The 12459-nt window shown below is 40.2% G+C and overlaps 1 protein-coding gene across 6 annotated transcripts in view; it reads left to right on the top strand.

Moving 5' to 3' along the window:
* nav3 (neuron navigator 3) overlaps window positions 1–12459 on the top strand; it is a 250336-nt gene that overhangs the window by 113634 nt on the left and 124243 nt on the right. For 5 of the 6 annotated variants that reach the window (XM_047390367.1, XM_047390370.1, XM_047390368.1 and 2 more), the window contains exons 5-6: window positions 1673–1847; window positions 9519–9587. In XM_047390367.1, coding sequence (XP_047246323.1) covers window positions 1673–1847; window positions 9519–9587 — 244 coding nt within the window. Of the gene's footprint in view, window positions 1–1672; window positions 1848–6059; window positions 6220–9518; window positions 9588–12459 lie in introns of those variants that run through there. The other variant, XM_047390371.1, reaches the window with a different exon arrangement.

Here is a 12459-nt window from a genome sequence, read left to right as displayed (position 1 = left end):
TTGCACTGTGACCCGACAGCTTTTTGTCGGGTCACAGCCAAAGAGTCAGACTGGGACAACATACATTGATAAATGTATTCAGGCCCTCACCTTCAGCACCGCCTCTCCACAGGGTTGTGTACTGAGCCCCCTGTTAAACACCACTCTACACCATTGTTAAGTTTGCAGATTTTGGGGGGATGAAACCACCTATAAGAATGAGGTGGAGGGGCTGACAGTGTGGTACGCAGAGAGCAACTTGTTGCTCACCATCTCCAGGACAAAGTAAATAATTGTGGACTATAGGAAAAAGAGGAGGGAGATTTTACCACTGGTCATCAGTGGGGGACTGTGTGGGGAGGATGTCTGACTTCTAACTCCTTGGAGTCCACATCAAGGAGAAACCTGACCTAGACTATTAACACCTCTGAGCTGCTGAAAAAGACCCAGCTGAGAATGGACTTCCTGAGAGTACTTAGGAACAATGACATCACACAGAGACTGCTGGTTTCCTTTTATTAGTGTTCTATTGAAAGCATAATAACCTACTGCATCTGTGTGTGGTACACCAGCTGTACAGTGTGAGAAGAAAGCACTCCAGATTGTCATTAACGTGGCCTAAAAGATTGTTGGCTGCCCTCTCCCCACACTTGAAGAATTTCACAGTTTCCGCTCTCTTCAAAAAGCCTATAACTCCATAAAGGACCCTTTTCACCAGGGTTTGAACCGTTACCGTCAGGCAGATGCTACAGATCAATTAAAGCAAGGACAAGAAGATTTAAAAACAGTTTCTATCCAACGGCAATAGCTAAACTCAACGCAGCCAGAATGTAAAGGGAAATGCAAACATGGGGAGTGCAATCAGTATGAATGTGTGTACTTGTGTTTGAATGTGTGTTGTTTTTTTTTAACAAACTGCTTTGATTTTTCTATTATACATGAATAACTTATTGCTCATGCACAGACCAGACAGTTTTTTTCCTCAAGTTCATTGTACTTGTGACAATCACAATTAAGGATATTCTGATTCCCTGTCTGTGTGTTTAGGGTTACTGTCTTGCTGGAAGGTGAACCTCAACCACAGTCTCATTTCTTTAGCATTGTCCAATAGTGCTAGTATTTAGCGGAACATAACCTTTTGCAAAGCAAAGTAACCAACTTCCACATTTGCTGTATGTGTGCGTGTGTGTGTGTGTGTGTGTGTGTGTGTGTGTGTGTGTGTGTGTGTGTGTGTTCCCTTCTTACCAACTAAGAATAATTAACCAAATGATTACTTTTCTTTAGTTTTGCTGTCATCTACAGCATATAATGCGTGTGGATAATGGTTTTTTTATAGTTCATTCCTATGTTAGCTGCACAACAGCTGTTCTCAAGCTCCGACCCCAGGAGGGCTTTTTCAGAAGTCAACACATAACCATTTCATGGTGTTTGAAAGACACAATACAGACTATGCAAAATATTTATCTTAAGTGTCACAGGACACCACTTCAGTCATAGACAAACGAAACGCAAACTGCTGCCCCACTTTCACTTGCAGACTGTACTTAATTCATTGAACATGCTTTGACTGTTCTCAGCTGTAGATCGCTTTGCCCTGCAGCAGTACATGGATCCAAGACAAATTCGTTAACCAAAGGGTTTGAGAAATAAATGTCATAGCAACTCACGGCTTCCATCTACTTTGTTTTTCCAGAGATCAGGAATGGCAACCTAAAGAGCATCCTTGGCCTCTTCTTCATCCTTTCACGCTACAAGCAGCAGCAGCAGCAACAGCAGCAGTACTACCAGTCCCTGGTGGAGCTCAGCCAGCAGACCAGCAGCACTGCACTGTCCACCAGCAGCCTCAAAACACAAGAGATGCAGTCCAGGTTGGTTTTCCTGCTGTTCATTCTCCAGATGGTTCTAATAATTAATTTACTGTTGCTCATTGACTTCAAGTATAGGCTTTACTATAGAGCAAGGTCACCATTTAGTGATGACGAAAATAATTGAGAGCTTTTATGCAACTTTTGTAAATAAACTACAGCGGTGCAAACGTGCAAGAACAAGATGAGATGAGATTTTAGAATTCTTTTTTTTAAACTAATGATTTTCTAATGTGTTGGTTTCACATATAGACTAAGGGTTTCACAAATCACACACAGTGTTTTAAATGTTCTGTTATTACTGTGGAATAACCCAGTCCAGTTTTGACTTGTCCATATATTACAGTTTTGATGCTTGTCTAATTTTGACATAGTCCTAATGCCAAGAAAAAGTATTACAATTCCATGTTTTGTGTTTTCTAAAATACAAGAAAGGTTTAATTAATTTCAAAACTGTTTTAAAGAATTTCCATTCCATGTATGATATTTAAGATTTTTACCCTGAGATGCTCAAATGCAGTCCATTCCTTAAAAAGTTCTGAAATAGCTTTTTAGTTTGGGAAGCTCCGAAGCAGAAGCTAACTTCAGCAGCATTAGCAGATAACGGTTACCCAGTTGTGGTAATCTCAGTTGATCAATGTGCTACATGGCGGTGTTTTCTGCCAGACCTTTATTCGTTGACTCTGTCAACACAATAGGCCAATTTAAGAACTACTTCCTTTACAAATTCAAAATACAGGTCTCAAACACAGATGCAGGGTGTTCCTAAAGTACTCCCCCATTATATTACCAGTCATAATAATACTTTAGACCCAATTCACCAAATGAAATTGCATGTGGACATCAACTGTTAAATTGTTTCCAGTCAACAAATCGCTGGTCTCACAGCAATGTTTGAGATTTCAGCCAGTGATAGTTGAAATCAAAAGTCTCTGCAGCTGTTATTTTGTTGGTTCAACAGTTGAACTGTACTGTAGAGCTTTTGGCAGAAAGTCAGCTCAGCAGTACAGAGGCAGTAAAAGGAAAGAGGTTCTGGCCTTGTGTGATGTAAATAGACAAAGCAAGCTTTAGAGGAGCATCTAAAGGAAGGTCTTACATGCCACACATAAGCAGCGTTCCCCTGACCAGATCATGTTCCTCTGCTGACACTCTGGCTGTACTGCACTCTCTCTGGTGTGTAAAATCTACTCCGTAGGATCAGTTAGTCTCAGCAATCAAGGAGAGGCTGGTCAGCAAGATGATCTTGTAAACATCTTTAGCTTCGCTGTGTTTGGATTGGTTAAAAGTGTGGTAAAGCCGGGGTCAGTGTTATGCATTTGAGTGTTAGAGGTTATTAGGGGCATAGCTGCTTTGGACTAGCAGCCCACAGCTCATCTCACCCACAACAGGTGGAAAAGTTTTTTTTTACACAGACAACAAATGCACATCTACCACTGTATCAGTTTAGCTGGGTGGAAAAGTTGAGCGGACTTTGTAGGAGCTCCTCGTCAGCGGTGTGTCCTTAGTGTTAGTGTTGTGTCATAAACGAGGTGCCTGGATCTGATACATGTTGAATAAAGTCTGTGCATGTCTGTGCGGCACCCTGCTTCATTTCCACATATGCTCTGTGCTTTCTTTGTCTCTACCCCTGGACTATTACTTTGAAGGTCAAAGCAAAGGTCAGGTGAACAATCTTGTCTGTCTGCTGTTAACTAAGCTGATAATCTGTGAATATTTAGGAGCAAATGGCTCTTTGACCTTTATCGTAAAAGAGCATGGTAATGAGTAATGTGATTGTTAAAAGCCTTCAATATTAAAAGCCTTCACTGATTTATTGTTCCACTTTTTAAAAAAACTTTTAATGATGCTTCATAGACAGTAATCAGACAGAAACCGTCCAGAGAGAGAAAGGGGGAAGACATGCAGCAATGGTCACAAGGTTTGGAATGGAACTTTAGATGGCTTCGCCAAGAACTGAAGGCTGCCGGATATTGGGTGCCTGCTTTGCCTCTACACCATACTGTGCCATTGTTTGGCACATATTTAGTGAAGTTGTACCAGTTGTGTACGCAAAGAAGACAGTTTGATACAAAAAAAAATCAAATGTATCTGTTTATGTATTTATTTACTAAATGCATGCAACATACATGGTCAAACTTGCCAAGCATGTTCCTATTTGATATAGTTTCAGTAATAGTTGGCTCTGTGCTGAATTTGTTTACAAGACGATATGCCACTTGGACAAATTTTCACCAACCACTGTTTCATTGTTATTTATATTTACAATGTTGCTCTAAGATAATCTGAAAACGCTGAAACAAAGCTGCGTTTTGCTCCTTTCTTAGGAGGCTAAACAATTACCATGTTTAAAATATCTGAATCTGTTCAGAAATTCAAATCTGACCAACACTAAGTCATTTTGCAAGCCAAAAAATAATACTAATGTAGACTTTATTGATCTCAAAATGGAGAAATTGTCCTCTGCATTTAATCCATCCTTAGGGAGCAGTGGGCTGCAATTGTTTGGCATTCAGGAGATAAGGGTCTTGCTCTGGGACCCAGAATGGCAGGCTCTAACAAGGCTTGTTCAAAAACTGTTACATTTTAAAACACAAAGACTACTACCAGACACCACTTTCCATTGAAAAGTGTTGCATCATTCTGTTATACCATATATTACATCTTTCACTATCCCAGTTAAGTTTAAATATGTAGTTCAGGCCCAAAAAAGAACTGACAGAACAGAGTGGGTTGTTTTTAGTTGTTTCAAATGTGTACAAAATGTCTACCCTAACGTTTTTACTCATAAACCTAGAGAAAGCATAGGAAGAAATCAGAAAGATAGGGCCATATGTTTGCAGAAAAATGTTTTTCCTCATGCAAAAAAACTCTAATCTAGTTTAGAAAACATAAAATACCAGTTTTACAAATACTTTGGTAATAATACCTTTCAGACTCTTTTGTGCAATATGACTAGCAAAACAAGTGTACAGCCCAGATAAATGTACACGTTGGGGACTGATCCAGAAACATTTTTAGTATGTGGACAATAGCTCAGTGGGAAGAATAGTCGTCTTGCTGAAAGTTGTGGATCTGATTCCAGCTTCCTCCTGCCTCATGCTGATGTGCCCCATTGGCAAGGCTTTTAACCTCAAGTTGCTGTGATCTGTGTATTAGTGCATGAATGTGTGCAATGTTCAGCTACATGTGGGGGAGGGTCGTTTAAACAACCATAAAACACTTGTGTTTTCTTTGGCTTTTCATATAAAGTATTGCAGGTTTTGAGCTATAAGTGTTTAAAACGAATTTACAAATTTATATCAACAACCAAACTAGGCCCATTCTGCTACAAAATGTGGTCCATCATGTAGTTGCAAAAAGCTTTTTAAAAAACCATAGCACACCTCGGCATTGGTCTATTAAGTAATGACCTCCATTACCAGACATAGTTCTTTCCATACCATGTTATTTTGTGATGTTAAAATGCAGTAAAAACGATTTAAATGCTTTGTATCACCAAGGACTCAGGTTGTAAATTCAGAATCTTATCACTAAATCTACACAGTGTAATGTCTGGTTTATAGACAATTTTAATGCAGTTCCCCTGGGAATATCCCAGTTATCAGACTAAAATCGTACTTTTTCTGTGGAATGTATCTTCAGTATAGGTTCTGAGGTTTTATCTTCAGACATCTAAAGCAGAATGTTTATTAGCCTTTGAGATGGGCATTATGTCAAATTGAATGAACTGGTAAATTAACTAATGTGACTAAATCAGATCAGTTGTAAACTATAATCAAATTCTCAAATAATTTCTTTGTAGCTTCATTAAGGCTTGATTAATCAGAAAAATGTTTGAGATTAAACCTGTTTGAAGAATATGATCTCGCTTCAGCAGATACACAAGACAGATACGGAGTTACGTTAGGCATACTTCCCATGTACAGTTGTGGTATGGCTAGTTTTCTATAGACAGCACCTGCTGGCCTTACTGGTGTCTCCAGGGCAGAGGATGAGATATATGTGTGTATGTATGTGTGTGTCAAAAGGGAACTCCCATTGGACAGCGCGGAGCCACGGGAGGCTTTCAGAGCTCTAGAATGCGGTGGGGGACCAGGCCTGGCAGGGCACAGCACACCCTCCCTCATTAATTCATTATGTCTTGGGGTGAACAAGTTGACCCCCTGGTACAGTGCTCCTCACGCCTACTCACTGCCATGTTTTGCGACATGAAGAGCGGTTTGTCATATGGGAGGGCAAAAAGCCCGATCAAGACTGAACCTTCTCATAGGTAGTTACAGCTTGAGCTCCTTGCATGTGTCAGAGCATTCACAGTTTGGATTTTTGGAAATCAAAGGGTAAAATCAGGAGACAAGATTAAGGACGTCATGAACTGGTAAATAATCTTTTTTTTTATATCTAATTGTAACCTGTTGTCATATGATGTAGGTTTGCATTAGGCTTTATATACATTTAAAAGTTTTGAGTATTGAGAATCTTTGTCTTTTTTCATTTTGTCTTTAAGCTATGTGCTTTCTAAAACATTTTAAGTCTAAAATACAGAAACAAAACACAAGTCTTTTCAACTCCTCGGACCACATTATGTGGAAATTAAATTGCAAGCTAAGTATAGAGTTGATGCTCAGGGCTGAGGGTTATCATATGATTTATATGTTGTTATTATTTCCAACCAGAACCAGGATCTTCTCTCTGGACTTTTGCAAGTGGTATCCCAGAGAAGGCTCTATTCTAACATTCTAGATCTAGACGATACTAAGGAAACACATTGTGGACAATCTGTTTGGTAACTTTGCCTTGACTAGTGTAGTAATGATATAGGTTCTGTCCCTGGGAGCCATGTGCTCACCCAACCTTCACTCACATACCATAACATTAACAGCAACGCTGTTAATACGGTGAAGGTCAATGCACATCTTATTACCGGCATGTGTCAGAGCTAGGCTAAGGGCATTAGTTCATGCTGAAACTTTGATTGTACAGTGATGGTATCCAATGTGGGGTGCGTGTGTACTGCAGGGTTGTGGACCATTAAACAGACAAATGTGAATACATATTTTATTTGACCTGAAGAGACATGAGACAACTCTGTAAATGTATGCTTATGTGGTTTCTTTTTCCACAGTAAAAATAGCCTAATTGATATTGTTGATGGGATTCTACTTCAGGGTAAAAGTGAAGTGAGGGGCTAACCTCTGGTCTTCTGGTAGACTATTGTAAACAACAACTGTCAGGATCTGTGTTAGGATTTGAGTGTTGGTTCTTTGTTGGTTCCTCTGCACTTCCCTGTCTGTTTTCTTAGTTACATATTGGGTTAGGTTCATGATTTATTCTTGTTTAGACTACTTCTTTGGATTCCTGTGGTATTTAAGTTTGTATTTTCTGATAGATCTGGTTCTTTCTTGTTAATGTTCTCTGATTCTTTCCATTGTTTACTTATTTCCTGTCCTGTTAGATTCCCTGATCATTCTGTGTTAATCTACCTACCTCCATCAGTTACCATGCATTCCTGGTTACCCGCTGCCTCACATTCCTCCTGGTTAGTTCCCCGTGTTCATTGGTCCATTTTCCTTCCTTACTCAGAATTAATACCCTCTGGTTCTCATTGTTCTCTGCCGGATCCACTGCTGACATCCCTAGTTTCATGTCTCTGTGTTCTTGGCTGTTACCCTGCCTGTGTGCCCTAGTGTAAGTGTGAGTTCAGTTATTATTTCATTTTTCATCTGACCATGCAGCTACCTTTATCCTGGTTGCGCTTTGGTCCTCCACCACATCCTCACAATATGACAAAAACCTGATTCTACAATTGTTGCGTATTTAAGTTTCTATGATGATTTCGTGCTCAGGCACAGCCCAGTCCCTGTCTAGTTTAAGCATCGTGTGGTCTGTAGTTTCTGTAATGCTATACCATAATTTGAGCACAATTTTTCTTCCTCCTAAAATCCAAATTCTCTTAAAATTAAGGTAATATTAACTACTATCCTAGAAGAGAGCTTTCAGGCTGAAGGGGTCTGTCAAAGCTTGGCTGCAGGATGTTGGTTGTAAAAGTGTGGAGGCAGCTTGCAGCTATCAGCAAACCAAACTGACTGGATCAGTTGCAGACACAAAAGCTTAGGTTAGTGAAAGGTTCGGTAAGCCTAAGGACCAAGACTTTTTGTTGACCTAAAAGCAGCTCTGGCAAAATGTCAGGTGCCTCAAGCAAAGGGGAGTGGTGCTTTGCCAGCACCTTTACAGAAGGGACAGGGTTCTGTTGAACTCCACTGAGGTCCAACACTCAACTTTTTTATGTTAAGGAACTTTGACTCGCATGTCTTTATGTTTTGTTGACTTGGGAAAGCGTATAAGCAAGTCCTTCACGGCATCCTGATGGATGGATGGATGGATGGATGGATGGATGGGTGGATGGATAGAATAGATGTTTAACTTTTTATCTAAAGTTTAATCAAAAAATCTCTGGGTACTCAGAATCATTTATTTTATTTAATTAAGGTGTTACATACCATGAAGCCAGGAATCCTGAAATTATTTTTATCCTGAAGAAACAACCTGACTGGGAAGCTATCATCGTAGCCATTTCAGCTAACTGAGACACTGAGACATAGATCAGAAAATATGTAATAGTCCAACTGGTTTCTTTTCCTTAATACTTCTTCATCTCATGATCTTCTGATATCCTGTAGTTAATTATGAACACTGGGAAGTTGCTAAAAGTAAACATTTAGCCTTGTAAAGAGGTGGTTTGTCATATTCTGGTGGTTTTTGATATGGACCATATAGGCTTTAATCCTGGGCGGCTTAGAATTGGGGACAAATAATTTGAAATATAAATCTGTCACGTTTGGTCATTAAAAGTTTTCTATTGCTTTTATGCACATACTGTTAATGGTGACGGGGCATCTTCTTGGGTTGAGTAGGTCTCCTCTGCTTGCTACTGAGAAGAGGGAGATGTGAGCAGAACTGCACGGCACTGTATCCTGCCCCAGAATGTCAGATAATTTATCTGCATTTTAATTGGTTTGAGGCTACAAAAAAGGAGGAGGTTGCCCAGTGTTTTATTTCAGGGAGTGCTACTTCTGCTTAGAGGCAGTCCAAGAATGCAGCAAATTTTCAGATGAATTTAGTTCAAACCTGTTTCTTTATTGTTTACAGGATATCATTAATGTTAATGAAAAACAACTCTGCATGTAGCCTGATTCCTGTCAAACACGAACAAGCCAGCTTGCCTGAAACATGCAGAATTACAGTAATTCCCATCTCTCTGTGTGACTAACTGTGACTGGTGCTGTGGGCATTTCCTTCACCCGCGCTTTCTGTGCTGTGTTTTGACTTTTTTTTCAAAGGATGCCACCGCAAACCTGTGAAAGTTTCTCCGGCCGTTTTATAAATGGAATGAGGGATATTATTGGCTTAGTCATACTCTTGTGGTTACTGACATGTGTGAGCCATCATGTGAAAAATCTAAGAAATATTCCCTGGCATGATAACAGTATCCACCACGTGCTTCATGTTTTCCTTCACCTGGCTCTCGTTCTGTCTCTTCCTGCCTCTATCTAAAGGATTGCACCCTTTCACATTATTGCATTTAGACATGGATTAGGAGCACTTCTGCCAGGCACTGCACTCATCATCTGACTGTGTTTAACAGTATATTTGTCTTCTTCTCTGATCTGTTCGCAGTCTCACAGCACGATATGCAAGTCCTCCAGGCCACAGTGGAATAGGGACACCGCAGAAGAAAAACACAAGGTAAGCTTCTTTTCTCCTAATTATTCTCACATGATTTCTGTCTCGTTGAGAAGCTGTTTTCTGTTTTAAGGCATGTTTTTTGAAGTTTGCACCTGTGATTTGTATGTCTTCTTTGGATTATACTCTATCCTATATAACCAGCGAGAGGTCAAAGGTCAACACTCAGGGTCAGGCAACACCTGACAGAGATTAAGCATTGTGCCAGAAGGTTCTTCAGAAGGGAGTGGCAGCACTTTCATTGCAGTTTGGATCAACACTTCTAAGTGAAAGGCCTCCCTCTGTAATGCTCTAAATGAACTTTTCATGCACATGCAAAATTATGCACTTTTTCTGGCCTTCAGGGAAATTCAGACATTCATCTTGATGCTACCATTCGCTCAGGATTGAAGCATGCCATTCATACTTGCCCACGAAGGTCCATTTTGTCCCTCTACAAATGGAGATTTTTGTGACCAATTCTAAAGGTGGCGCCAAATACTCAAGATATAAAGAAAACAAACTCCAATTTCCAACCAAAGAAGTAAAAGAAACAAAAACCACTCTTCTTACATTGGCTGAATTCTTTTCTTTTCTGTCCTTTTCTTTTTACGGAAAATGTGACAAATTAGCTTAAAATTGCCACCTAATAGCTGTCCTGAAAACTGTCTTCCTCTGAGTGGTTCTGTCTCGGTGAGGGACAGTAGTTGAATATCTACCACAGGTCTAAGTGTTCATGGGCAAGACACTTAACCCCAAGATGCAAACCAGGCATGCGTATTGTTGTATGGCATGTCTGCCAAATACGTGAATCTGACTAGGTTTAATCTGCTTGGTTTAGATGAGAAAAGCCCAAAAAAGTGTTGCTTACAGTTGCTACATGCTACATGCGAAAACACTATGTGCACATCACCATAAAAACACCTTGCGTATGATGCAACATGGTGATGGCAGCATCATATTGTGGGGATGCTTTAGAGCTAAATGCACAGCAATTCTGTAATGAAACCCGTTAGTCTGCTAAAAGCCTAGGTGGAGAATCACCATCCAGTTCAACCTTAAACATAAAGCCAGTTACAATGTGATGGTTGAGATCAAAGCATATTCATGTGTCAGAATGGTCCAGTCAAAGTCCAGACCTAAATCCAATGGAGAATTTGAAAAATGTTGTTTACAGACTCTCTCTCTCCAGTCTGGCAGAACTTATTAAGTTATTGTACAAATACAAATACAAATGTCTCTAGATGGACCTTTTATTTGGCTGCACTGAACTTCATTTAGTGGTATCTGGGCAAAAATGGACAAAATACAAATGCTCACCACATGTTTTAGATTTTTATCTGTAAAACATTTTGAAAACCCCATATGCACCACTTTATACTGGGTTATTGCAAAATGTAAAAGTTCAGCAGATATAAATTCTTGCATAAAGCACTGCATACTTGTAGAATAACTTGTTAGGAATCTGTCTATTCACATCCAGGCCATTATGGATGAGTTACTGTAGAAAAACTTGCTTACACAAAGATCATAGTTTCTCATTCATAGAAGAATTTTCACTGATAAACAAAAAAGCAGGTTTTGCTTCATTGTTGATCGTATTCTGTCCCTTGCAAAGTTTTTCAATATCTGTGCAACTAAGTTAAAGTTATATGGGATACCAGACACAGCAAAGGAAACTCCAGAGTGTAAGTAGCACACAGGTTATTTAGTATGGTTGTTTATCTGATGCAGATATTGATAAGGTGTAACAAATAGGTTTAAAACCTCACCCTCATCGCATCAACCTACCAATACAGACTGTATGGACACACCCCAGTTCAGCTGTCTGATGCATGCAGCATTTGTTCAACTTCAGAGGCTCTGGGAATCCATGGGTTGGTCTATAATTAATCTAAAGCCTCCTCTAAGCAATGGCAACAGTGCTGCAGCTAGTACAGGTCCTTCTCAAAATATTAGCATATTGTGATAAAGTTCATTATTTTCCATAATGTCATGATGAAAATTTAACATTCATATATTTTAGATTCATTGCACACTAACTGAAATATTTCAGGTCTTTTATTGTCTTAATACGGATGATTTTGGCATACAGCTCATGAAAACCCAAAATTCCTATCTCACAAAATTAGCATATCATTAAAAGGGTCTCTAAACGAGCTATGAACCTAATCATCTGAATCAACGAGTTAACTCTAAACACCTGCAAAAGATTCCTGGGGCCTTTAAAACTCCCAGCCTGGTTCATCACTCAAAACCCCAATCATGGGTACGACTGCCGCCTGACTGCTGTCCAGAAGGCCACTATTGACACCCTCAAGCAAGAGGGTAAGACACAGAAAGACATTTCTGAACGAATAGGCTGTTCCCAGAGTGCTGTATCAAGGCACCTCAGTGGGAAGTCTGTGGGAAGGAAAAAGTGTGGCAGAAAACGCTGCACAACGAGAAGAGGTGACCGGACCCTGAGGAAGATTGTGGAGAAGGGCCGTTTCCAGACCTTGGGGGACCGGCGGAAGCAGTGGACTGAGTCTGGAGTAGAAACATCCAGAGCCACCGTGCACAGGCGTGTGCAGGAAATGGGCTACAGGTGCCGCATTCCCCAGACCTGGGCTACAGAGAAGCAGCACTGGACTGTTGCTCAGTGGTCCAAAGTACTTTTTTTCGGATGAAAGCAAATTCTGCATGTCATTCGGAAATCAAGGTGCCAGAGTCTGGAGGAAGACTGGGGAGAAGGAAATGCCAAAATGCCAGAAGTCCAGTGTCAAGTACCCACAGTCAGTGATGGTCTGGGGTGCCGTGTCAGCTGCTGGTGTTGGTCCACTGTGTTTTATCAAGGGCAGGGTCAATGCAGCTAGCTATCAGGAGATTTTGGAGCACTTCATGCTTCCATCTGCTG

The sequence above is a fragment of the Girardinichthys multiradiatus genome, chromosome 17, assembly GCF_021462225.1.
Source record: "Girardinichthys multiradiatus isolate DD_20200921_A chromosome 17, DD_fGirMul_XY1, whole genome shotgun sequence".
Classification (NCBI taxonomy): Eukaryota; Metazoa; Chordata; class Actinopteri; order Cyprinodontiformes; family Goodeidae; genus Girardinichthys; species Girardinichthys multiradiatus.
The sequence above is the reverse complement of the archived record's forward strand: the minus strand, read 5'-3'. Positions and strand labels throughout refer to the sequence as shown.